The sequence below is a fragment of the Pelophylax lessonae genome, assembly GCF_965119305.1.
Source record: "Pelophylax lessonae genome assembly, chromosome: 1".
Lineage (NCBI taxonomy): Eukaryota > Metazoa > Chordata > Amphibia > Anura > Ranidae > Pelophylax > Pelophylax lessonae.
The window spans coordinates 274,243,928-274,270,591 of record NC_138768.1 but is presented as its reverse complement, the minus strand read 5'-3'; the positions used below and the strand labels follow the sequence as shown (position 1 = coordinate 274,270,591).

The 26,664-nt window shown below is 44.0% G+C and overlaps 1 protein-coding gene across 6 annotated transcripts in view; it reads left to right on the top strand.

Moving 5' to 3' along the window:
- DEPDC5 (DEP domain containing 5, GATOR1 subcomplex subunit) overlaps window positions 1-26,664 on the top strand; it is a 228,801-nt gene that overhangs the window by 133,336 nt on the left and 68,801 nt on the right. For 3 of the 6 annotated variants that reach the window (XM_082263291.1, XM_082263292.1, XM_082263288.1), the window contains exons 24-28: window positions 473-573; window positions 660-719; window positions 1,854-2,037; window positions 3,261-3,421; window positions 8,062-8,179. In XM_082263291.1, the coding sequence (XP_082119417.1) occupies window positions 473-573; window positions 660-719; window positions 1,854-2,037; window positions 3,261-3,421; window positions 8,062-8,179 (624 nt within the window). The remainder of the gene's footprint in view (window positions 1-472; window positions 574-659; window positions 720-1,853; window positions 2,038-3,260; window positions 3,422-8,061; window positions 8,180-26,664) is intronic. The other 3 variants (XM_082263289.1, XM_082263293.1, XM_082263290.1) reach the window with 3 other exon arrangements.

Sequence of the window (26,664 nt, the reverse complement as noted above, 5' to 3'; positions counted from 1 at the left end):
TTGGTGACGACTACTACTACTACTACTACTACTACTACTACTACTACTGTCTGTTTATCTGAACATGGTGTGCTGGTGATATCTTAGACTGGACTTGTGTTTTATGTTGATCACATGTACTGATTGAAAATGCAAATTAGATTTACAAAATACAATACCTGTGTTTTCTGATTATTTTTTATGTTTGAGTAGCAGCTGTACCGTTTTGAAAACGTTTTGCTGCATTTACTTTTTTTTTTTTTTTTTTTAATATTACGAAGCGGCAGGTTCCAACAAAGTAGAACATTACAGCAAGGCAAATACAGTAATGCCAAAGTATCAGGTACACAATTAACCCTCTTGGCAGTTACAAGGTATAACAAATAGCACATATAATAACTTTTGGTAACACTGGATCCTCTCAGAGATCAGGAGCATTTACATTTTTTAATGCAGCAAATACAGCATTCTTTTTTCGTATTTTGGTTCACAGACATGGAGGTCTTCGCACGCCTATGGACAGCACCTCCTATGGAAGCACTGAAGAGTTTTCTTGTAACCCTAGCATGAATGGACAGAGGAGCCACAGTGCAGGTAATACCACTAAGACAGGACTCTTACATTACTGCTGGCTGTTTAATATGAATTTATTTAATGCCAGTCCTGTTCTCTCACTACAGTTACTAACAACAAAGAGAGAGAATTTCCTGATGAGAGCTTACTCTGCTGCCCTGAACCTAGTGAGTGGGGAGGTTTACCTAACAGTAAAACATGGTAGTATATTTATTACCATAGCGCAGCCAGTCACAAGCCCTGAGTTGTAAAGACTAGTGCTCCTGAATTGCTGAGGTGTTACCTGGGGTCTAAATAATTACTTTTAGTACCTTTTTGTCTGTTACAGGCAAGAAAATTAAAGAAAGCTTCTGACTGGTTCTACTTTTGCTATGCACTAGTTCTTAGAAATCAGGCTTTTGTTTTTTTACGTCTTGCCTTTTAACCCCTTAACTGTTTTTGAAAAACTGTTTAATGCTTTAGTATATAATCAATAACTGGTATACAAGTACCTATATAATATTTTTGCTAACCATATGAATCTAGTTTATACAGTTTTATGTATAATTTTTCATTTTGAGATATCTCTTGATATTCATGCTTATGGATTCAGTGCTGATGGAAAATGTGTTCATGGAGGTGTACAAATATTGTGTCAAATACACTGTCCTTTCCATACAGATATACGATTATGTCATTGTTATGAATAATGTATAATAATCTTTGATGTTCAACCTGCTAATGTCATGTCCTATCTTCACCATGTGTATGCACAACTTTTGTCTCACATTACTTCACCTTGCTTGCATGTCTTATTGCGACTCACAACTTCGAAATTAAATAATGTATACCGGTATCAATTTTGTAATGGAATTAAATAATTAAGATGTTGCTGTTAATCAAGTCTCCCAATGCATGATGGGTGAATGTATATCAGGCATGGCAATGTTAACCTGCTCTCTTTTTCTTCCTTTTCTCTCCCAATGTTTCTGACTGCCTCCAATTCGCTTGTTTTGCATACACTTTCACACCCTACCACCCAACGTTTTTCCCTTTCCAACAAAATTTTCAATAATTCCATTCCATAATTTCCAATTTTTAAATGTCCCCATGTGCTTACATTTTATGATCCCTTCTCCACAATTAAAATTGTCTGCATTGCTTTCTTGTCTTTTTTTTTTTTTTCTTGGTCCTTTGAATTTCATCTAATCCCTAAATTGCTACCACACTCCTATTATTTTTCATCCATGCTTTTATGTCAATCACACTTCGTAATCCTGCTCACTATCACTTTCCACACATACATGGTGGTCTCTGGGCAGTTTTGATGCTGTCTGCTCCCCCCATAGTGCCTGGCTTTTGTTGCACAGTTGGGGTGGATTGGAAATCCCTCACCACCCCTGCTTGTCTACCACTCACCACCGACTACTTCCCGGACAGGCAGAGCCTGCAAAATGATTTTACTGAAGGCTGCTATGACCTACTGCCTGAGGCTGACCTGGACAGGTGAGACTATTGAAAAGAAAAAATATGTTCAGCAATAATTACCATTTTAAAGTTTATTCTGTAGCCTAGCCAGAGTAAAGTTACATACAACTTACCCATTTAGTTGTGTACCAAATATATGTGTAGTGAACTTTTCCTTTTAAGCCAAAATCCAGCCAAAGTATTTTTTTTTAATTTTTGGATAGTGTGCTGTTGGAACAGTAAGAACATCTGTCAAGTTATTAATGTCTGTGTCTCCATTAGGCAAATTGCCTCTGGCAGAAGACAGCAACAAGAACCTTTTTTTATATTTTTATTTTAATATTTATTTAGATCCTATGAGGTTTGAATTGCTGTCTGTGCCTTTCTGTACAGGTGACACCCGTTTTCCTTATTTCTTGCCCTGGTGTCACAGAAATAAAAAAAGGGTGGGGGGTGGGACCTTACATTGCAGTCAAGACAATGCTAAGAATATTTGAACCCTTCCCTGCCATCATTAGACCTAAGAGTAAAGTTTTAACTGGAAATGTGCTTCATGTTTAAGCATTTATTTGTCTAGTTTTAGATAAAATATGGAAGAGTTAAAACTACCGTTGCTTTATATTTTGTTGTCTGTGTCCCATTAGGGAGATTCCTCCTCATTTCCTGTCCCAGAAATGTAGCAGCAAATGAAATATGAAGATAATTGCCTTCTTAGACAGTTGTCAGACAGGTGTCCACATTGTAAAATTTTAACCTCGCCTCTTGTTTTGGTGGTAGCTTTCAAATTTTGGCTTTCCCATTATGTTTTTTCTTGTCGACAGTGGTCATCAGGACAAACCGAGAGATTGAATCTACCTAGTGGAACACAGACCGCTATACAAACCTGACAAGGGTTCTAATGCTTCGTTTACTCATACAAAATTGTTAAAAAATAAAAAACATTGGGTTGTACTTATACTTTAAGCAAAGTTAGGAACCCCGGCACAGTTACATACTGTATATTATATCTGTTTTTAGTCAAACTGAAGTTACTGGTGAAAAGTTGTCATTGTCTGTCTACAGCAACTTTTCCCTAAGCAGTCTACAAGCACAACCCTGGCCTTAGAAGTGTCTTTTTAGGAAGTAATTGTAAAGAAAACTGAAAAACATTTGCTGTGTAATCTCTTGGAGCTAGAGTTGGGAAACACTGATCTGGAGCATTGTGTGCTAATTTAAAACTTGATCCTTTCCTAACTGAATAAATGTTATATCATATTTCACAGACGGGATGAGGATGGTGCTCAGATGACTGCTCAGCAAGTTTTTGAAGAATTTATATGTCAGCGTCTCATGCAGGGTTATCAAATTATTGTTCAACCCAAACAACCAAAATCCAGCTCCAGTGCACCACCTCCCCTAAGCAGTAGCCCACTGTACAGACGAGGTACTTGTAATTTTTTATATTTGTCTCATAATTCAAGGAGTCTGAAGTCTAGCTGCCCATATACGGGCAAATCTATAATATTTGTACTAGAAATAAATATCTAGATCGCATTGGCCACAAAGAATCGGACAACCATGTGGAAACAAATTCGTCATAGTATAAATATTACTCATTGCTATAATCATTCTTGATCTGCCTTTGATATTGACTGGAAGATGCAGGTAATTTCAGTACATTTCTCTGCATATTTAAATTTATAATCTAACTTTAAGATTTTCTAGTTATATACTGTACAGTGAGTTACATAGGGAGAGACATTTAAATGATACTTACATGAGGAAAAGAATTGTGCATTAGTTTTACATCTACAGTATATAACCCATTTTTACAACATAAAAGTCGACCAATTACCTCATATACCATTTTACACTCTGTATGGTATAATATTGTGGCACGGTCCAGAATATTGACTTTATAGAGCTAATGTCCCAAATTCCTCAATGGATCATATCCTTTGTGTGCAATATATTTCTCCATGGTAGAAGAAAAACAGAAGGGAGACCTGAAGATTAGGGTGTGTGTGTGTGTGGGGGGGGGGGGTTCGGGGGTGGGAGGAAAAAGGGGGAGAAAAGAGAAGAAACAAAAGTGATGCTGGGTAATGTATGGGAAATAAGCTTGGAGAAAGGTATTTTAACCTCCTTCTGGATTTTCCCCCATTGGTACAATATAGATAGTTACGTTCCTGTCTGGCTCTTGTAGATCTTCAAAGAAAGGCAGAAAATCCTGTCCTAGGTATTGTATGCCCCCCTCCCCCACCATAAATACTTACCTAAGTTCTATCTCGATCCAGCGCTGTCTGCTGCAGGGCTGTCTGCTGCAGGGAGCAGCGAGAGCTACTGATGCTGCCAGTCACATCCTGTGGGGCAGGGGGGGGATCCGAGCCTTGATGTGTGTTTGTGTCTATGGACGCATGCAGCCCAGCTTGGGAGCACACCTGAAGGTCTTCCCCCAACAGCAAGCCATTTGCTATTGGGGCAGACGCAGAAGAGGGGGAGCAAACCATGCCGACGGGGAACCCCAGAAGAGAAGGTTTGGGGCTGCTCTGTGCAATACCATTGCACAGAGCAGGTAAGTATAACATGTTTTATGATTTTAAAGCAAAAAAAAAAACCTTTACAACTGCTTTAAATTGATCCCATAGAATCCATGCAGTTTGGTAAGGTCCAGGACTGCTCTCCTCTGGACATATCATTTGTTTAAAGGATTTAGTTTTATTCAATTCACACACCCACTCTGCAACTGTTGGAACCTGATCGAACTTCCTGTGCCTCGATATGATTGTATATGCTGCAATCAGAACATGTCTTAAGAGATCTTTTTTAAATGGTTTTGAATGAGCCCAGAGGAATAGACAACAGGGTAATGTGAGGATCTGGCTTAATGGCCATGGTTTTATTGTAAATTTTCAGGATTTAGAAGGGAAAAATAAGCAGTCATTTGCTCCATATGCACATTATTGTGCCTCTCTCTTTGAGGCATCTTCAACATGTGTCTTGGCATGCCTGATCTATGACATGTAATTCTACAGGGCACCTATACCATCTAGATATGAGCTTGTGTTTCCTGTTTTCAGTCTGACTGATGTAGACATTTTGTGTGTGCTCCCTCCCAGTCCGTGGGTATATGGACTGCCCCAGTTCCCTCTCTCATTTTGCTATCATAGATGGATTCTTGAGAAACATGGCAGAAAAGGGAGATTTATAGATCATAGATGCTATATAGATCAACCTCTGTTTTTGAAGAACGTATTGTTTGAAACTTGTAAAGGGTCCAGTTAGGGAGGGCAATGGCTGGATGGAGCAAACATAGTTAGAGAGTTGAAACTTCCCAAGCTACGTTGACTGATCCCTACTCATAGGTGAGGGCCATACTGCAAGGATGGAGCAAGGTTTCATGCCAAAGAATTTGAGTGACCAGTGTATCATCTTCTTTGTTCTAGGCTAGCAATGTGCGGGGAATATAAAGCTGGTTGGAATTCAGATTTAGAGAACAGAGGTGTCATTGGCAATGGTCTAGTGATACTGTGAAGGGTAAGGTGTCTTCAACGGGTCGCAACTATGAGGCAACCAAGGGCAAAGATTCCAGTTGTAAGGCGATGATATCCTCATCTACTAAGATCCACGGTTTATCTTGTAGATCACAAAACTGCATAGTGAACAAATACTAAATAGTGTGCAGGATTTTAAAGGTGCCTGCATATCCAATCTCAGGAAGAAATCCACATCAAATATCCGTTAAAAATCATAATTTTATTAAAGAACTTTGTTAAAAGGGAATACAATCCCAATAATAAAAGCTTGTGACAAAGTTGTAGTGTGAATAATCGGCACCCTCCTCATAGCAGATCATGATACATCTAATCAAGCAAGAAAATACAATACCACGACAAACAATACATGTATATAGCCGAAATAAGGTGAGGGGGTTGTGTCCCAACACGTTTCGTGTTCAGGGACTCAAAAGGTACAACTGATGAGAGTAAGACACTATAAATACAATTGAAAATATATATTTATATATACTTAAACAGATTAAGTCATGTTAGTGTTGTGGCAAACCTTCCATTACTTTTAGAGCAGGTGAGAATATCTCTTTGAATTCTGGAACGTTCAAGTTACCAAATTAAATACTGCATTTTTTAATTCGGGTTGGGTAATGTTTAGGTGGTTTAATCAATACAGTTTGGAATATATATAATATAAAATCAAAAAACTCTGCGCTATGAAACTATTATACAAACTAAAATTGTTTCAAACAAAATTGTTAACAGATGGGATGATATGCGGGCATACGGAGCGGATGACACAAATGGCATCCGCTCCGTGAAAAAAAAAAGGTCCCGCAGCGGACAAAAGCAGCGGAGCGGCCGTCTGAAAGAGCCCAAAGAAAAATTTAGTTTATCACTTTAACATGTAGCACTGTGATAATGTAAACAAAAATTCAAAAAACAAATTCAAAAGTAAAAAAAAGTCCAAATAATATAAAACACCCAGTGCTGTTATTCGTGCTAATAATTTAATGTGTCCCTGCCCTTAACATATAATAGGTGTAGTCCCTTTTTTTGTGAATCTCCACCTCCAAACACCACCTCGCTTGCAGTTAGTGATCCCTCTCCCTTTAGATGAAAAAAAATCACCAACTCCACATGCCTTCCATTCTCATGGTTGGCAAGACAGCTTTTTGGTTAAAATCATCAACTCAAGGGCAGATGTCAGAACAATCACTCCACACAGTGTAATATGTTCAATATCATTTAGAAAAAAAGGGGAAACTTCCAATGCCAAAGTAAGCAAACTGCCACAATTTATTTAAAACTATAAAAGAGCTGCTCACGGTGTTTAAAAACAGTTTAGGCGTTCATCTCCCCACCAATAATTCTCCATTGGTGGGGAGATAAGATATGGAAACAACATCTCATGTGATTGATACTATGAATGCCTAAACATTGTGAGCAGCTCTTTTATCGTTTTAAATAAATTGTGGTGTGGTTTGGTTACTATGCCATTGGAAGTTTCCCCTCTTTTTCCACATGATATCTGACATATTACACTGTGTGGAGTGATTGTTCTGACATCTGCCCTTGAGTTGATGATTTCAACCAAAAAGCCATCTTGCCAAACATGAGAATGGAAGGCATGTGGAGTTGGTGATTTTTTCATCTAAAGGGAGAGGGATCACTAACTGCACGCGAGGTGGTGTTTGGAAGTGGAGATTCACAAAAAAGAAGGACTACATCTATTATTTGTTACAGAGGAGTGGCAGATTAAATTATTGAATTATTAGCACGAAGAACAGCACTGGATGTTTTATATTCCATGGACTTATTTTTACTTTTGAATTTTATTTTTGAATTTTGTTTAGATTATTACAGCGCTACCTGTTAATATATACACTGCCTAGCCAAAAAAAAGTCGCCACCAAAAAAAAAGGTCACACACCAATATTTTGTTGGCTTTGATTATGGCACGCATTCGCTGCGGCATTGTTTTGATAAGCTTCTGCAATGTCACAAGATTTATTTCCGTCCAGTGTTGCATTAATTTTTCATCAAGATCTTGTATCGATGATGGTACCACTGTGCAAAGCCTTCTTCAGCACATCCCAAAGATTCTCAATGGGGTTAAGTTCTGGACTTTGTGGTGGCCAATCCATGTCTGAAAATGATGTCTCATGCTCCCTGAACCACTCTTTCACAATTTGAGCCCGATAAATGCTGGCATTGTCATCTTGGAAATATGCTTGTGCCATCAGGGAAGAAAAAATCCATTGATGGAATAATCTGGTTATTCAGTATATTCAGGTAGTCAGCTAACCTCATTCGTTGGGCACATGCAGTAACTATCCAATAGGATAGTTACTGCATGCTTAGTTTAGTTAGTTGCTTAGTTAATTCCAGATGGCGACTTTTATTTTGGGCAGTCGGTGTATAATAGGGTAGGTAAACGTTCTATTTTAATTATATTTATCCTTCCTGACCAAGAAAAAGAGTATTTTATTGTAGGATGAAAAACTTTCTAGAATGGACTGAGAAGTTGGACCATAAATGAGGCTCTGCATATTCTTCCTTCTTTCCTTTTTAGGATTGGTATCCCGAAACCACACAGATGAAGAAAACCAGTATTGGCTTAGCGTGGGCCGAACATTTCACAAAGTGACCTGCAAAGACAAGATAATCACTGTGACCAGATATTTGCCAAAGTAAGAGAATACCTTTTGAAAAATATGTAATTGTTTATAGTGTTTAAAAACCACACTGAGAAAAGCCTTAGCGCATGTCAAGACAACAAACTGCACATACGCCAGTTGCTTGCTGTTATGTGACTGCTTTACGGTTGGTCCCTTCTTGTGCAGGGGGGCTGTGGACATGTACCTGCACATGACATCCTCCTCTTTTTCTGGACTGCACTCCTATCAAAAGTCCCTTCTTCTTGTCAGAGTGGAAGAAGGCAATAGCTCTCAACAGACGTAGGAGTTGGCAGCACATCTAAATCTCTACTGACAAGGCCTGTATGTCAGAGGAAGCACTTTCATGCCTACCCAGTTTATTTTTAATGTTGTCCGCTCTCTGCAAGCAGTAAGGTGGGCAAAAAAATAAAAAATACTGAATACTGGCAGGTTCAACAAATAAGAATTTTCAAAAGGGAGCTTACCTTGGACACACATGTAGAGGAAACCATTGAGTAAAACTGGTCATACATTGCTCTTTTTTCGTTCAACCAGCGGGATGAACATAAAAAACAAACAGATTCCTTCATCTGCACAAATGAGGTGGGTGGAGGTATTCTTACCCCCGCCGAAACATTGACAGCAGCATTCACCGCTTGGGTCCCTCCCTTTTAACACTACCCCACTTGGAGTTCTCAGTTTTGTGCTAGTGTATGAAGGTGATGGACCATTTCTCCTTTACGGAGAAACTCACTCTTAGCTTAACTAGTTTATTATTTCTCTTTTTTATTTTATCTTCTGATTCCTGTTGTTATCTAATGCCAGCATAGAAGCAGTGTATCCGGATTGGACCCAATGCTGTAGCAAGGCCTGTAATGTTGCATCTGGCACTATATCCTGTGTGGGCACTCCACTTTGTCACTTGCAACACATTGAGATAGCTGCAAGGTACTATACAGTTCCAGGGCAGTGGTTTATCACTTTGGAACTCAGTTCCTGAAGACTATTTCAGGGATATGACTACCCTACTGGCGAAGCCTGGACTTTATTTACAGTCCAGGGTCAAGGAAAGGCAAGACAGGAGGGCGTGACCTGGAGCTGCATGTGAACAGACGCTGGTGAGAGGAGCTCTCCCGGTCCCTATCCTCTACAACGATCCTGTGCCCGATATTCCACGCTGTACTTACCCGGTTGTGTGTGCGACCACTCCAGCGTACCTTGTAGCTTTGCTCTTCTACCTTATCTGTTATGGCGATCCCTTCTGCTGGCAGCCCTGGGGTGTGAGGAGATGACTGTCACCTGCTTTTTCTACTGATCCCGCTGCTTATCTGCCCCTCTCTTGATTTTCTGCCATGGAGTGTTTGACTGCTGCAACTTGTGCCAGTGTATATATTTTTTTCTTTCTTGACCGGGGGACACCCCTAATCACACCTGTGTTGACTTTACCTGCGTTTGCCTGTGATGCATATGTCTACAAGGATTGGGACCCTTTTTCAAAGTGAATCTTTTTCACCCCTCTTGTTTTGGTTTGCCTGTGATGCATATGTCTACAAGGATTGGGCTCCTTCAGCATCTGCCCGCTGATGGGTACCTTTATTTCCCTAATCGACTGTTGCTACTGCTGGCATTCCACTGTTTTGTTCTATGTTTTGGGTACCATGCTCACACGAGTTTGGGTATGTGTTGGGCTGGGTGGGAAGGGGGGGTTGTTTTGTTAGAGTCATGTATAGCTTACCTGCTCTTTGATTGTGTAACTACTTTTATGTGGCCGTGGCCTCTATTCCTATGTGTTGCATTGTCTTATTTTTACATGCTGGTGGGGGCACAACCTGCTCTGAGGATCCCTACCGACCTCCATCATTTTTATGTTCTTCTTTTACCAACATGACACAAATTAAGTTTCTCACCTGGAATGTACGGGGTCTCCGAGATGAAAATAAGCGCGCTGTTGTTTTCTCCTATCTGAAGGAGCAGTGTGCTGACATCATCACCCTGGTTGAGACCCATGCGGAGGGCCCCTTGTTGGGTGCTCTGCATAGACCCTGGGTGGGTTGGTCTTTTCAAGCCACTCACTCCTCCTACTCCAGGGGGGTGACGTTGCTCATTTCCAAGTCTGTACCCTTCACTGTTCAGGAGGTGCTGACGGATCGCCAGGGCAGGTATGTCTTTGTTTCAGGTAGGATTGGTGGTAATTCTATATTGTTACTAGCTTGGTACATGCCTCCCCTGTACAATGCCGCGCTCCTTTCTGAAGGTTTCGCATTCATGACCAAGTTCCCCGCATACCCGGCAATCTGGATGGGGGATTTTAATATGGTGTCTAATCCCCATTTGGACAGACTGGGTTAACCTCTGTCGCCGGACCTCCCCGACCACGAAACCCGGTTTAGCAGACTCCTACGCAGCTTTGGCCTACTTAACTCGTGGCGACACCTTCACCCGGGAGCCCGTGCATACTCCTGCCATTCCACTACTCACTCCACTATGTCGAGGATTGACTCCATTTTGGTCTCCATGACTATATCCTCTAGGTTGCACCTTGCAGGGTTTGGTCCTTGTCTTTTGTCAGACCATGCTCCTTATTATATCTCTTTTACCTCCCTCCTTGACGCCCCACCTAGGCACTGGTGCCTCAATCCCTTTTGGCTCACTGCAGTGCCGGACTTGGAGGCACTGTGGAATCATTTCTTCACAACTAACAGTGCCTCTGCCCCCCCGGAGGTGGTGTGGGAGACATTTAAGAAACACGCCCGTCTACATTTAACGGAACGCATATCTCGCTTTAAACGGGCATCGCGCGCTGATTACAGCCACGCTGAGTCTCAGTTGGCGGACCTGGAGCATCAATATGCCCTTTCCCCTTCCCAGGACCTGCTGACCCAACTCTGCCTTCACACTAGTCGCTGTTGAGCAGCTCTGTCGTGAGAAAGCTAATTGAAAACTGTTTTTAATAAACAGCGGACGTACGAATATGGTGAGAAACCTGGTAAGTTATTAGCGTACTTGGCCCATTTGGACTCCAGGCCTTCAGTGGTTATTTCCCTCCACCAGTCCCTGATGGGTGACTCTGCTGGTCCTGTGGCTGTTGCGGAGGTCTTTGCATCTTTCTTTAGTGATTTATACACTTCCAAGGTGCGCTTTGCACTGTCTGACCTCTCTCAGCTTCTGGACTCGGTTGACTTTCCCACACTGACTCCCACTCAGGTAGACCAATTGGAAGCTCCCATATCTGTTGATGACGTGACCCTTGCCATGTCCCATTTTGCTAAAGGTAAGGCTGCAAGCTTGGACGGGTTACCGGTGGAATTTTTTTCCCGTTACTCCGATACCTTGGCGCCTAAGCTGTTGACTGTATATAACGCAATGTTTGAGAGTGGCACTTTGCCGGACTCTATGAATGAAGCGCTCATTGTGTTGATCCCCTGTATCCGGAGTCCTACAGGCCAATCTCACTGCTCCAAAGTGACATTAAAATTCTAGCCAAAATCCTTGCTCTATGCCTTAACAAAGTAATTTTATCCCTAGTGCATTCAGACCAAACTGGCTTCATACCAGCTAAGAACACTGCATTTAACACTAGACGGCTGTTCATGAACTTACAGGCCCCTCACGACTGTATAGGATCTACAGTAGGGTAATTGTGATGTTAGATGCCGCTAAAGCGTTTGACTCGGTGGAGTGGCAGTATCTCTGGCACTGTCTCTTCCGGTTCGGGTTTGGCCCTAATTTTATTAAGTGGCTCACGATTCTTTATCACCAGCCGTGGGCCAGAGTGTTGGCCAACGGCTGGACGTCTAGATCATTTCCCCTCTCGCGCGGAACGCGACAGAATTGTCCCATTTCACCTCTACTGTATGCTCTCCCGGTGGAGCCCCTTGCCATAGCCATGCGATCTCATCCTGATATACACAGGCTGAGCTGCGGGGCACTCGAGGAGAGGAATGGGCTCTACGCGGATGATCTGATCCTTTACCTCGCGGACTCTGGACCCTCCCTCCTTGCGTCCCTGCAGCTCATCCGGCGCTTCAGCACTTTCTCAGGCCTTACTGTTAATTGAGATAAATCCCAGACTCTTCCCATAGATGTATTTCCCCCCACCTGTTGACCAGTGCGCCCTGCCATTGTCCCGGGTTGCTTCTTTTAAACACCTGGGGGTCTATGTATCACGCTCCTTATCTGATTACATCCCTTTAAACGTTGAGCCTCTATACACTTTAATTAAAGCCAAGATGCAGTCGTGGGCACGTCTACCCCTGGGGGTGATGGGCAGAATAGGCCTGATAAAAATGATTCTCCTCCCTAAAATCCTTTGCGTGCTCTGGCATTCCCCTGTCTACATTCCTTACCGATACGTCATGGTTCTAGATAAGCTTCTGAGAACCTTCCTGTGGGGAACTAATAGGCACAAGATAGCGTGGCGACACGCGCAAAAACCAACTAAGCTGGGTGGCATGGCTGTCCCCAACTTCGCAGCTTACTATCTCGCTGCCCAACTGTCCCACTTCTTTCACATTGACAAACATGACAGCGCTAGATATCTCACGCGGTCTGCCACCCGACTCCTGCGTTGTTCCCACACCCCTTCTGTGACATTCTGCGTGAAGTGGGCGGATCCCCCGCGACGTCTGATTGCGGTGGCCTCCTGTTTCATCACAGGAGGGTAGGGACTTGGCGCTCGCGAGTGTTGGAAATACAGACTTCCATGCTATGATGCCCCTTTGGTTTAATAGACGCCTGCCTGAACTCCTCCAACTCCCAGACCCAGGTGTTTGGATGGCTAGAGGGATTTATTTGCTTTCACACGTACTGGCGAATGGACGCATCAAATCATCAAGTCTTCGGGGTGAGTTCCGACTCCCTATGTCTATGTATTCCCGTTTCCTCCAGGTCCGGCATGCACTACGTGTGCAATTTGACAATCGCCCTCCTCCATTGCCATCCATTTATATTTTGGACTTACTTAGGGGACAGGACCAACAGAAACTTATCTCCTTGCTATACTAATTATTGTTGATGAAACGGATGTCTTACTTGGCCTACAGTATTAGGGCCTCCTGGGTGGAAGATGAAGGGAACCTTGATGATGATGACTGGAGTGATGCCCTCGAGACTTGTGTACTCGTTTCCCCAAAACTTTCAGATAGACTCACGCAGATATATATTACCCACAGGGCTTATCTTACTCCAGTTAAGCCCCGTACACACGTACCGATCGTCGGCCGAACGATCGGCTGTCTTTTGTCCAGGGCTGTCGTGTCTCTTGAAAACTGCAAAAGACTGCACACAAATTTTGTCGGCCAACAACAGCCGACTGCAGAAGTGATGTCATGTGATGGTTAACTTTCCTTGTCTTTTTTCTTTTTTGAGCATGCCCAGTCTTGCAAATCTGCTGTCTGTCGGCCGAAATCTGTACTGACTGGCGAACAATCGGCCGTTCTGGTGTTGGCCAACAAAAATTTTAATGCTTGCACGACAGATTCTGTTCGGCCGAAAATGCGCTGTCGGCTGTCGGAAGCATCATACTAACAAGCCTACAATCGGCCGATCGGTCGTCGGCCGAATATTTACGGCCGACAATCGGTACGTGTGTAGGGGGCATTAGTTTGGCTAGATTTGACCGCTCCAAGTCGCCCACTTGCCCCAAGTGTCTTTTATCCCTTGGCACCTTCGGACATCTGTGGCATTGCCAATGCATCCAGGGGTTCTGGATGCAGGTGATTCAATCTCTCCATGATCGCATGGGTTCCCCGGTGTCATTGGATCCCAAGATATGTCTACTGGGGATATTCCCTGATGAGGACATAGACAAGCACATGACCCGATTCTTGCATGAGACCCTTTTCGCTGCTAGGAAGTTGTTAGCCCGCACCTGGATTCAGTCGTCCCCTTCTACCATATCTGCCTGAAAGGCCGATATTAATGCCACTCTTCCCTACAAGAAGTTGATATTTGCTAACAGAGGATGTCTGAAACGTTATCACAAAATCTGGGACAGGTCGCTGGAGGCCTCCGCCACTTGTTTTCCTTAAAAACTCAGTTGAGTAGTGGGGTTCATTGTTCTTGTTGAGCTATACGGACTGCCCCCCTCCAACCTGCTGGTCCTTTATTACTATGGTTTGTACAGAGGTAAAATTATCTCTCTCTCTCTATCTCTCCATCTCTCTCATCTCTTTCATCTCTCTCATCTCTTTCATCTCTCTCATATCTCTCTCTCTCTCATATCTCTCTCTCTCATATCTTTCTCTCTCTCATATCTCTCTTGATACAAGGAAGGATTTTGCTCTCTTTGGAAACTGCAGCTTGGCATTGCATGCTATTTAAGCAGAGTCCCTACTGCACATACCCGAAGCGCGCTGCGCATTCGGATTTGCACGGTGGTGGGGGAAGGAGGAGGGGGCCAAACTTCAGAGGGGCGGCACCGTCTCCCGGAAGTGGGGAAGGGTACCTGTCAAAAATAGGTACCCGTCCCCCCCTCCCCCCTGAAAGGTGCCAAATGTGGCACCGGAGGGGGGGAGGAAGCAAATGAGCGGAAGTTCCACTTTTGGGTGGAACTCCGCTTTAAGCTTATTATCTACCAGAACCCCCAGATCCTTCTCCACTATTGACTCCCCCAGCTGTTCACCTAATATGCATAATGCATGCATATTCTTAGCCCTACAAGTTCATAACTTTACATTTATCAACATTAAACCTCATTTGCCACACAACTGCCCAATGATTCCGTGCATTGAGGTTGTAAGTTGGAGACATCCTGTAAGGATGTTATTCTACTGCATAGCTTGGTGTCATCTGCAAAGACTAAAATGGTACTTTTAATCCCAGACCCTATATCATTTATAAATATATTAAAAAGTAAGGGTCCCAAAACTGAACCTTGGGGTACACCACTGGTAACCTTAGACAATTCAGAGTAAGAATCATTACCACTACTCTCTGAATATAGTGTTTTAGCCAGTTTTCTATCCGTTTACAAACTGATCTTTCCAAGCCTGTAGAATTTTACCTTACACATTAGTAGGTTTTACTTACCCCCTCAAAAAAAGAAATCTGATTTGTTTGACAACTTGTGTCTTACATGAATTCATGCTGTCTTTTACTTAAAAATGTTTTTTTTCCAGCAAGAACTCATCTATGCGGTCTTTTAACCACTTAAGCCCTGGAAGATTTGGCTGCTCAAAGACCAGGCCCTATTTTGCGATTCGGCACTGCGTGACTTTAATGGGCAATTGCACGGTCATGCGACACTGTACCCAAACAAAATTGACATCCTTTTTTTCCCACAAACAGAGCTTTCTTTTGGTGGTATTTGATCACCTGTGCAATTTTTATTTTTTGCGCTATAAACAAAAAAATAGCGACAATTTTGAAAAAAATAACAATATTTTTCACATTTTTTTATATGAAATTCTCAAAAAAAATTTAAAAATCAAAATTTAACATTTTAGGCCAACTTGTTTTCTGCTACATATGTTTGGTAAAAAAAAATCGCAATAAGCGTATTTTGATTGGATTACGCAAAAGTTATTGTGTTTACTAACTACGGGAAAGATTTATGTCATTTTTATTGTTTTTTTTTTTTTTTTTTTACTAGTAATGTCAGCAATCTGCGATTTTTTTTTTGCGGGACTGCGACATTGCGGCGGACAGATCCCTGACTGACACTTTTAGGAGTACCAGTGACATTACTACAGTAATCAGTGCTATAAATATGCACTGTTACTGTAAAAATTACACTGGCAGGGAAGGGGTTAACTTTATTGGGGATCAGTGGGTTAAATGTATACCTAGGGGTCTAATTCTTACTGTGGGGGGGCATGGCTTGTGATGTAACCACAGAGATATACGATCCTACATAGCAGGATCATATAGTCTCTGCACTTACATCAGGGAGAATGACAGACGGCTGTGTTTACATCAGCCGTCTGCCTTTCTCCCTCTCCTGCGGGAGATCACGAGTGACCGGCGGACATCAGAGCCGCTGGTCACTCGCGCGGGGATCTCAGTGAACGAGCGGGGGCGGCGCGTGCTCGCCCCCCACAGGGACCTTCCCCTCCTACCCTGACCTCTCCCTACCCTGGGCTCCAGACCCCCGGGACACTTTTAGTGGGGGGTCCCCTATATAAGTCGCCTCAGGTGCTATACCGGGTAGTGGTGGACGGTGGTGGGGAGGCTTTGGTGGGGGATACACGGTTACGCCTCATACCGCTACCTTGGGGGGGTTTCATCTGCCGGGATGACTCCCCGCCAGGGCCCCCAGGCCTGTTACTAGGGTAGGCCTCACTATGTCTGAGGTCACGTGCTCATCGTCGCAAAGCCGCCATTTTGCCGTGGCCTGCAGCCTTAACAGGCCTCAGCAGCCTGCCTGGGTATCCCTATCACTGTAATAGCGGTGGTCATTTTGCTGGAGCTGGAGACAAAACAGCACAGGAGCTTCTGGCTCTTGTGGGCGGGGGCATTTCCTTCTACGTTCTCTTCTCTATGCTGCTGATGGACCTTGCTGTGTTCTCCATGTAGTAACTACTCTAGAGGAGTTTAATCACCCTGGCCTTCACCTTTTCATCTTCATAAGGGTTTCAGGCCTTTAGGGGGCTTAGGATTATCCCCCGGAGTAGTGCTGCGTGCATAGCGATCGTCTCTTAAAGGCGCAGTGCACGCCGGTAGCGGCGGACTTGCTGGGAACCTGTGGTGCCTTTGTAACCTCACTTAGCCTCAGGTGCATTAATATTTGGCGATGGGGCGCAGATTGCTCCCTCTTAGGCCATTGCTCCTGTTTTCAGGAGAATCTTCTGTTTAACCCCTTGCGGTGCAGGTTCCGATGTTTCCCCGTTTCCCTGTCTGCTCTTTACATTCTTACTGTGCAATCCCACTGTTTGGCCATATATCTAACATGGATTCCCCAAGTTAGTCTGCAACCCCCGATGTATCGTTGGGGCCCGCTTATGATGCTTATGATGTGACTTTATTGTCTGCGATGCCAGAAATGTCCAGAAAAATGGACAAAAATATTGCGGCAGCATTTACTAAGAAATGCCCTCAGCCCTTGCCTGTCTCGTCTCAGACCTCAGATTCTGAGGCCGATATGCCGGCGACTTAGACCCCCTTTTGGAGGATGCGTCCCCGCATTCAGACTTTTCTGATGCAGAAGAGGGTGTTTCCTTTCCACACCCGCCTTGGCACAGGAAAAGGCGCTGGTAGATGCTTTGATATCCTCAGTGAGGGACACCATAAAAATCACGGATAAATCGCAAGGAGCCTTGGTATCCTTTGGATCCCTCAGGGCAAAGAAATCAGCCAAGGTTTTCCCTTGTCTCGAAGTCTTGTCCGCCTTAGTCAAGGAACAATGGCTTGCAATTCCCAAACATTTGGCTAGACGCTACCCGTTTGAGAAAGAGATCTTACGCAAATGGACGGTCCCCCCTCAGGTGGACCATAAGATATTCACAAGGCCACGGTTTTACCGGTGGCAGAATCCTCATCTCTCCCTGATCCGGTTGACAGACTTATTGAGGTCTTATCCCGACACCTGTATACGGTAGTGGGATCTATTTTCAGGCCTGCCCTGACTTCCATTCTAGTTTCTCACCATGTTTGAATGGGTAAAGGCTATGAGAGAGGCACTGACAGTAACCCCGTTACCGTCATCTGCCCTGGAACACGCTGACCAATTATCGCAGACTCTGCAATTTGTAATGGATGTGTAAAGATGGTACAGCGCCACTAAATAGATAGCTAACTAATATGAAGGTGAACCAAAAAACTCACAATTTAGCTGCTTGACACAGGCATAATAAAATCATTGGCCGCGGCTCGAATAGCGTGACTGCATGGGGGCTTAGCGTGGCTGACGCGTTTCGTCCTGCAAAAGGCGTTTTCCCCTGCGAAAACGCCTTTTGCAGGACGAAACGCGTCAGCCACGCTAAGCCCCCATACAGTCACGCTATTCGAGCCGCGGCCAATGATTTTATTATGCCTGTGTCAAGCAGCTAAATTGTGAGTTTTTTACCTTTTATTTCAATAAAAGACTTGAATGTACTTCACTATGTGCGCCCCCATTTGTCTTATTGGAGGTCATCCCCTGTGTGCACCTGGGGTCCAGTGAGGTTCGCCGGATCCATAGTCTATGTTTATCCGGAGTGTCTGTGGTCGATAGGAGAGGAGTTCCGTTGCAGTTTTGTCCCTGACGGTGGATATCGCATGCCTGTTTGACCTTCCGTAACAGGGGGTCCAACTGTCCGGTAAGGTTACATCCTTATTGTTTATGTGATCTCTGCCTGAAACTCTACTTGCAAGATTGATGTGGGATTCACAGTCATATTCCCAACATCTGAAATCTCCCTCCTATGGACTTATGGACTTTGGTTCACCTTCATATTAGTTAGCTATCTATTTAGTGGCGCTGTACCATCTTTACATATTTCTTGGGTTTGATATACTTTGTACTAGCAGCCTTTAGTTTCATATTTTTTGTGCGCAGCTTTCTTCCCCTTTACTGTAATTTGTAATGGATGCTAACCTGGATGTTTTTCAGCTCGCGGCCAGAGGGTCAGTGGTAAGTGTGTTCATCAGACGTGCGATCTGGCTAAAATCCTGGTCGGCCTACCAGGCTTCTAAGAAGCTTTTGGCAGATCTTCCCTTTCAGGGTGAACGCCTTTTTGGTTCCTCCTTGGATGACTTGATCAAGACGGTCACTGGGGGAAAGAGCACACTCCTTCCTCACTCGACTAAGGGTAAGTCTCCCTCGCGTAAGCGTGGTCCTTCCTTTACAGCCTAGAATCGTCTTTTTCGTGCGACCGTGTCGCAGAAAACCAAACAGACTTTGGGCGGAAAAGGATCCGGGAAATGGTGGGCTGGTAAGCCAAATCTCTGCCTCCAGCACCTCCAAGCAGACCCCTTCTGCTGAAGGGGCGCCCCCACCCACTTCAGTGGTGGGGGGACGTCTCAGTTTCTTCCCGGATCCTTGGACCTCACTGTTGCACAACAGGTGGGTCCACAAGGTAATTCAGTCCAGGTACAAGATAGAGTTTAGTTCCCGTCCGCCAGACAGCTTTTTTCCCTCCAATCTTCAGCTGTCCCCAGACCGCCTTGCGGGGCTGCAGGAAGTGATTCCGAATATGCTGTCACAAGGCGTGATTGTACCAGTTCCTCAACAGGAATGCTTTCGAGGGTTCTATTCAAACCTGTTTACAGTTCCACGGTTCCATACGTTCCATACATTGCTCGGTGCGAATTGCTGAAGCTGCATCCTAGATCCTTTGCTATCAGCAGGATTCTGACCTTTCTACAGAAACGTTTGGCGTTGGACACTCTTAAGTGTCAGATCTCGGCCTTGGCTGTGTACTTCCAACGACCTTTGGCTATGCACTCTTTGATTCGTACGTTTCTTCAGGATGTTCGCCATTTGGCTCCCCCCAGGAGGTCTCTGTTACCTCCTTGGGACCTTCATTTGGTTCTATTAGTTCTTCAAAAATCTCCTTTCGAGAACATAAGACACATTTCCTTGCTCGCCTTGTCGCAGAAAGTTGCCTTTTTGGTGACTATCACCTCTGCACGCAGGGTTTCTGAACTAGCGGCACTATCTTGCCGCTCTCCTTATCTGGTCATACACAGGGATAAGGTAGTGTTACAGCCTAATCCTTTGTTTCTTCCTAAGGTGGTTTCAGACTTCCATCTGAACGAAGACATAGTGCTTCCGTCACTCTTTACGAAACCTTCATCATATCCTAAGGAAATTGCCTTGCATTGCTTGGATGTGGTTCGGGCGATACCGATGTATCTGTAGACTACTGAGTACTTTCGTAAGTCGGACTCTGTGAATACGGATGGGCCCCGTAAGGGTCAGGCGACCATCTCTCGATGGATCAGACAGACGTTGGTGAAGGCGTATTCTCTTAAGAGCAAGGTTCCTCCTTTCCCTGTCACAGCTCACTCTACGCGGGCGTTGAGTGCCTCTTGGGCTTCCCGCCATCAGGCGTCAGTGATGCAGGTTTGCAAGGCGGCCACTTGGTCGTCTGTACATACTTTCACCAAGTTTTACAGAGGGGATGTGTTTGCATCCTCAGATACATTCTTTGGCCGCAAGGTTTTGCATGCCGCCATTTAAGGAACAGTCTACTTTTCCTTCTCCTTTTATGGTTTTGCTACAATTGAGCCCCAGTTGTTGCTTGTTGGGCTCCATGTTATATAGTTGGCTATGTTAGCCATGGGAATTGCATTCTTTTAAGTTTGTCTTTTCCCCACCCCTCAGTGGTTACTGCTTTTGGACGTCCCATCCATTTGATTTAAAGCAGCAGCTACGTCCGTCAGTGGGCGAAAGAGAAAATTGAATTTTTTACTTAGTGTAAAATCCATTTCTCTGAGTCCACCGATGGACGTAGCTCCCACCCCTCTTTTCTCTGAAGAGTTGGGTTTTGGTTATTTTTCACTGCTTGCAACTAAACTGAAGATGCAATGGTGAGGCGGGGGGTAATAACCCAGGGACCCCACCCCCTAGGTATGTCAAAGCCTTTGGCTCTACCTGGTCACTCCTAGTGGGAGGGGCTTATTACCCATCCGTCTATGATTTAAACCAGCAGCTACGTCCGTCGGTGGACTCAGAGAAATGGATTTTACGGTAAGTAAAAATTCCCATTTTTTGGGGTTTGTTCTACTATCTATAAAACAGGAAAAAATCCACGCTAGGTCAAGCAAAAATAATGAAAATGTAAGCAGCCACTTAACCAACTACGATATCAGCTATAAAGGATCAATAAAAATAAGTAGCGGCGCTAAATCCTAATAGTGCAATCATGAATAATCATATGGTAAATAATGTGCCATGAAAACAACTAAACATACAGTGAATAAATTATGAGCAAAATATATCATTAAAAGAAAATCAATCATATGAAAGTTATATAATGGAAAAAGTGTAAAATCCAGTGTTGGGTGAAGATAAAAAATTCCTTTCCATGAAAAAGTCCTTTTTCAGTATTAAACAAGAGTGTCCATAAAGTGCAAAAAAGTGTATAAGTAATGTTGATTGATGAAATCCACTACCAAGCACAAACACAGCATGCGCTTCTTACCAGATAGCATAGACCAAAAATTATAATGGTCATAAAAGCACAAAAAAATCCGGCATCCGAGATAGGCGGTGGCTGCTCAGCACCAGCTACAAATAGATCAGGAATAAAAAAAAATGAACAGGCATAGTGAAGCGTGCCAACATTTAAGTAATTTTATTTAAATTTTATAGGAAGTACCGTCAATGAGTTGTAAAGAGGCACAAACGAGTAAAAAACCAGCAGAGTGTCAGCTCATGAGAAAGGAACACCGTGAGTGACTGCTAAGCACGCGTGATGTCTTCATTAACAGCAAATCCCAATGCATTTCATCATCAGTGACTTCTTCCCAGGGGCAGGCCGATTGCAAAAGATTGTCCTACTATCTTTTGATAATGATAATGTTCCTTCATTTTTAATTTTTTTAAAAGCTCTTTTCTTATTATTTATAGCTTTTTTAACTTTGTATGTGAGGCACCTTGGTTTCATTTTTTAGCTTTTTAAACTTATTGCCCATGGGAATATACTTTGTAGTGAGTTCACATACAGTCTTTTTAAGAATTACTATTTCTGTTCTGTGTTCATCGATGCCAATATTCTCTCCCAGTCTATGTCTTGGAGAGCAGCCCTCATTCTTGCAAAATGTGCTCTCTTAAAGTTAAGTGTCTTTATATTTCCAGTATGTGTTTGTTGCTTCTAGCTTACTATAAATGAAATCATGTTCTGGTGACTGCTACCCAGATGTTTTTATATGAACATGGGTAATAAGCTCTACATGGTACCAGGTCCAGCAGAGCATCATTCCTAGTCGGGGTCTCTATGAACTGTACCATAAATTGTATGTAGTAGGTTTATACGTTAACTGTTCCAGCACAGCCATTACTCCAGTGATTATCAGGGTAGTTAAAATCCCCCATTATTATCACTGTCCTAGCCTTTGCAGCCCTTTCCATCTATGCAAGGAGCTGAGTCCCCACCTCCTTATTAAAGTGGAGTTCCACTCATTTTTGGAACTTTAGATCTTTGTAATCCCCTTTAAAATGGCTTTTACCAATGGAAACTTTTTTTTTTTTTTTTTGCTAGTAAATACCTTAATTTTGGCTTTATTCCTCCTCTCCTCACTTCCTGGTCCGATCGGCGATGACGTCATTCGGCGATCCGCAGTGTCTGCTGGGATGTATTCTACTTGCAGTAGCTGTATCTGTACTGAGCCGTGCCTGCCCCGCCTCCGCCCCGCCTCCTCTCATTGAATTGCATTGTATGAATGTATTAAGGCCGTTCTCTGCCCAGCCTCCGCCCCGCCTCCTCTCATTGAATTGCATTGTATGAATGTATTAAGGCTGTTCTCTGCCCAGCCTCCGCCCCGCCTCCTCTCATTGAGTTGTATTGAGAGGAGGCGGGGCGGAGGCTGGGCAGAGAACAGCCTTAATACATTCATACAATGCAATTCAATGAGAGGAGGCGGGGCGGAGGCTGGGCAGAGAACGGCCTTAATACATTCATACAATGCAATTCAATGAGAGGAGGCGGGGCGGAGGCGGGGCAGGCACGGCTCAGTACAGATACAGCTACTGCAAGTAGAATACATCCCAGCAGACACTGCGGATCGCCGAATGACGTCATCGCCGATCGGACCAGGAAGTGAGGAGAGGAGGAATAAAGCCAAAATTAAGGTATTTACTAGCAAAAAAAAAAAAAAAAAGTTTCCATTGGTAAAAGCCATTTTAAAGGGGATTACAAAGATCTATGTATTCCAACCTATTAAAAATGGGTGGAACTCCACTTTAATACTGGGTGGTCTATAACAAACTCCAATAATTAACTTTGAACTACGCACATCTATATGCAGTTTCACCCATAATGCTTCAGCCTCATCACACTCTCCATCAACTAGGTCCTCTTTCACACTCACTTTGAGATCACTTCTCGCATAGAGACAGACACCCCAACCTCTCCTTTTTACCCTGTCTTTTCGAAAGAGTGCATAGCAAGGAATATTAATAGCCCAGTCATGTGAAGAATGAAGCCAAGATTTAGCAATACCAATTGAATCATACTTCTCTTGAGGCACCAAAGCTTCCAACTCACCTATTTTGCTTGGCAGACTTCTGGTGAACAGACACTTTAATGCATTATTACATTTTGCTCTTGTGGTTTGCATATCTGCCAGACATGTTTCTGAACTGACGGTCCTTTAATGTAAAGAGCCCTCCCTCGTTCTTTACAATGACAAGGTTTTCTTACACCCAATGCCATTTTTCTGAAAGTGGTCTCAGCATTTCACCTCAATGGGGACATTTTCTTCCCATCCTTATGCACTGCACCTAAGCTTCCAAAGGAAATCTATCTACATTGCCTGGATGTAGTAAGAGCCATTAGAGTATACTACAAGACTACTACTCCAATCAGATGTACGTACTCCCTCTATGTCTTTTCCTTAGGACCTCGTAAGGGACTCACTGCTTTAAAGTCCACCATTGCACAATGAATATGAAATCTGATTGCAAGCATACATTCTCAAATAAAATGTCCTTCTGCACACCTCTGCGCCCATTCCAATATATTGGTTGGTGTTTCATGGGCATTTCCGCCCTAAGCCTCGAAAGCCCAGTTGTGAAGCCTGCCACCTGGTATCCTGTTCATACTTTTTCAAAGTTTTACCAGGTTCTGCTGATGAACTTGCTGCAAGGTTCTCACAGTGGCTCTGAGGTTGGGTCTTTTGACCCTTGTTGTTCGGGGCTGTTAGCACAGTTATGTTTGCTTCATTGTTGCATACCTTGCTATTCATTGCTTGGGGATGTCTCATAGTGCATGAATATTCTGCCTGTCTCCTGTACTGTATGATTAATATATTCATATCCATGTCTTGGAGTACAGAACAGGATACAGGCCACCCTCCGTCCCATTTCTTGGTTTACTCTCCATTATTTGCTGAGGACTCGGATGGTAGGGAGGGTATAAATATAGGGAAGGCACTAAGGCAGGGCTCAAAATTTCAAGTCCTGAGCTACTAGCCAGGCCTTAAGAGTTACTGGCCACTTGTTGCCCCACCCAAACCCTACCCTGCTCCGCCCCTAAACACACCCTCATAAAATATCTCATAAAATTACACTGTTAAATGTTTTTATTCAGAATTAAGTTACAAAAATAAATATTAACAACAACAACAACAACTTTAACAGTATCAATGTTAGCACACCTCCAAACTCTCCTCTCCAGCACACCTAGGCCTCCAATCCCTCCCCCCTCCCAATCAAGTGCATTTATGCTTTCAATATTTCCCCAACCCGTCATACATATGACTCCAATTCCACCCCCCAATCCTCCATACTTATACCTGCAATTCCACCCCCCCCCCCACAATCTACCATACCTATGCCTCCAATACCACCCCCTCCCCCCTAATCCATCATACCTATGCCTCCAATTCCACCCACCTCCTCCCTAATCTATCATACCTATTCCTCCATTTTCCCCCCTCCCGCCAAATCTATCATACACATGCCTCCATTTTCATCCCTCCCGCCGAATCCATAATACCTATGCCTCCATTTCCACCCCCTCCTCCCCAATCTATCATACCTATGCCTCCAATTCCACCCCTCCTCCCTCCCAAATATCATACGGTATGACAGATTTGGGGGTGGAATTGAAGGCATATGTGTGATAGATTGGTGGGGGGGGGGGGGGGTTATATTGGAGGCACAGGTATGATGGATTTGGCAGGAGGGGGTGGCATAGGTAAAATGGATTGGGGGGGGGGTGGAATTGGAGGCAAAGGTAAGATTCAGATCTTTGCCTCCAATTAACCCCCCCCCCCCCTACAATCCAGCACATATATGTTCTCAATCCCCCCACTCCCCCTTCTTCCTCACAGCACACTTCTTTATATATTTTACCAATGCCTCCACTGTAAATTAACAGTAAGGGTCCTTTCACACGGCCGCTCCGTGTGTCCTCAAATCATCCTATTTTTTTGCGGATGATTTGCGGACTTTAATGTAAGTGAATGGCACTGCGGATGTCAGCGGAATACCATCCGCTGACATCCGATTTTCCTCCTTTCAGTTCTGTTCCGTTTTTTGGAATGGAACAGAACCCTATTTTTTCATCCGTGTAAAAAACGGAAAGGAAGGAAAATCGGATGTCAGCGGTGTCATCCGCTGACATCCGCAATGCCATATACTTACATTATGTCCGCATATCATCCGCAAACGGATGGGATGATATGCGGGCACACGGGGCTGATGACACAAATGTCATCCGCTCCGTGAAAAAAAAAAAAAAAGTCCCGCAGCGGACTAAAGCAGCGGAGCGGCCGTGTGAAAGAAGCCTAAAACTCTTTCTGGGTCTGACATGCAATTTAAAAAGAAAATAAAAAAAATAGTCCTTTAAAGCCTGATTGAGCATCTTATACCTAATGTAGTAAGGCTGCATATACAGTAATTTTCTTAAATATACTCTGCACCACTTAAATACACTGCTTTAAGTTTATGTATATACACCTATATACACAGGATTCCTTTGGGGTTTAAGATGTTGAAAACTTGGTCCAGTTAGCCATTGTGGTATTTAACTATTGTGGAAATTACCTACCCTAGAAGATCTATACTTACATCTTTCTCCATGTAGTAGCCAACATCAGCAATGTTTACATCATTAGCTTGTTTCACTGAAGAATTCTGCTTTAGATCTATGTAGATAAAGTTGTCATCATGTCCACCGTTCTCCTGCAGCCAAGTAGGGGAAGGGAGGAGGGGTTTGTCAGGCATCAGTGCACAGGGTGGACTGAGAAGGTTAGAGTCCGCCCACCAGAGGCATGCACCGCCCACCTCCTTGATTATGCAAGAAGAGGGAGGTGGAGAGGGGTGGTCACAGGCATCCCTTGAAACTGCAAGCCTGTGCTGGGCGGGAACATGCTTTAGGAGGTAAGTGGAAAGCATCAGTCTTTTGTGGGGGGTGCGGATGTGTATCAGGTGGGGGGGTGGAGTGGGGAGGTCCCAGGGGCCCAGTTAACCAAGTGTAATGCTCGCACTGTGAGCATGTGAGGGGCAGGGACATGTATCAGGTCGGGGTGGAGTGGGGAGGTCCCAGGCGATCAGTTGACTGAGTGTAATGCTCGCGCTGCGAGCCTGTGAGGGGCTGGGACATTCAGCAGACGGAGAGGGGCGGCCCCAGGTGCAGGAGCTGGAGAAGAGCTGTATACAGAGAATGCAGGCTGCGCTGTGAACGGCGGCGGGCACTGGGCTCTCACTACATTCCCCATGCAGCACAGCCCTATTTCTTACTCGCCCTCCTCATCATTCCACTCGCAAAATGCGAGCAGGCGAGTGGAATTTTTGAGGGCTGCACTAATGGATGTGCCCTATGAGGTTTTGCAGGTGTCCAATCACCTGAAGGTACAAGCCTATAACCCATGGTGTATAATTATTCTGCTGGGGTGTACTGTACTCCACAATATGGAATTTACAAGTAAGT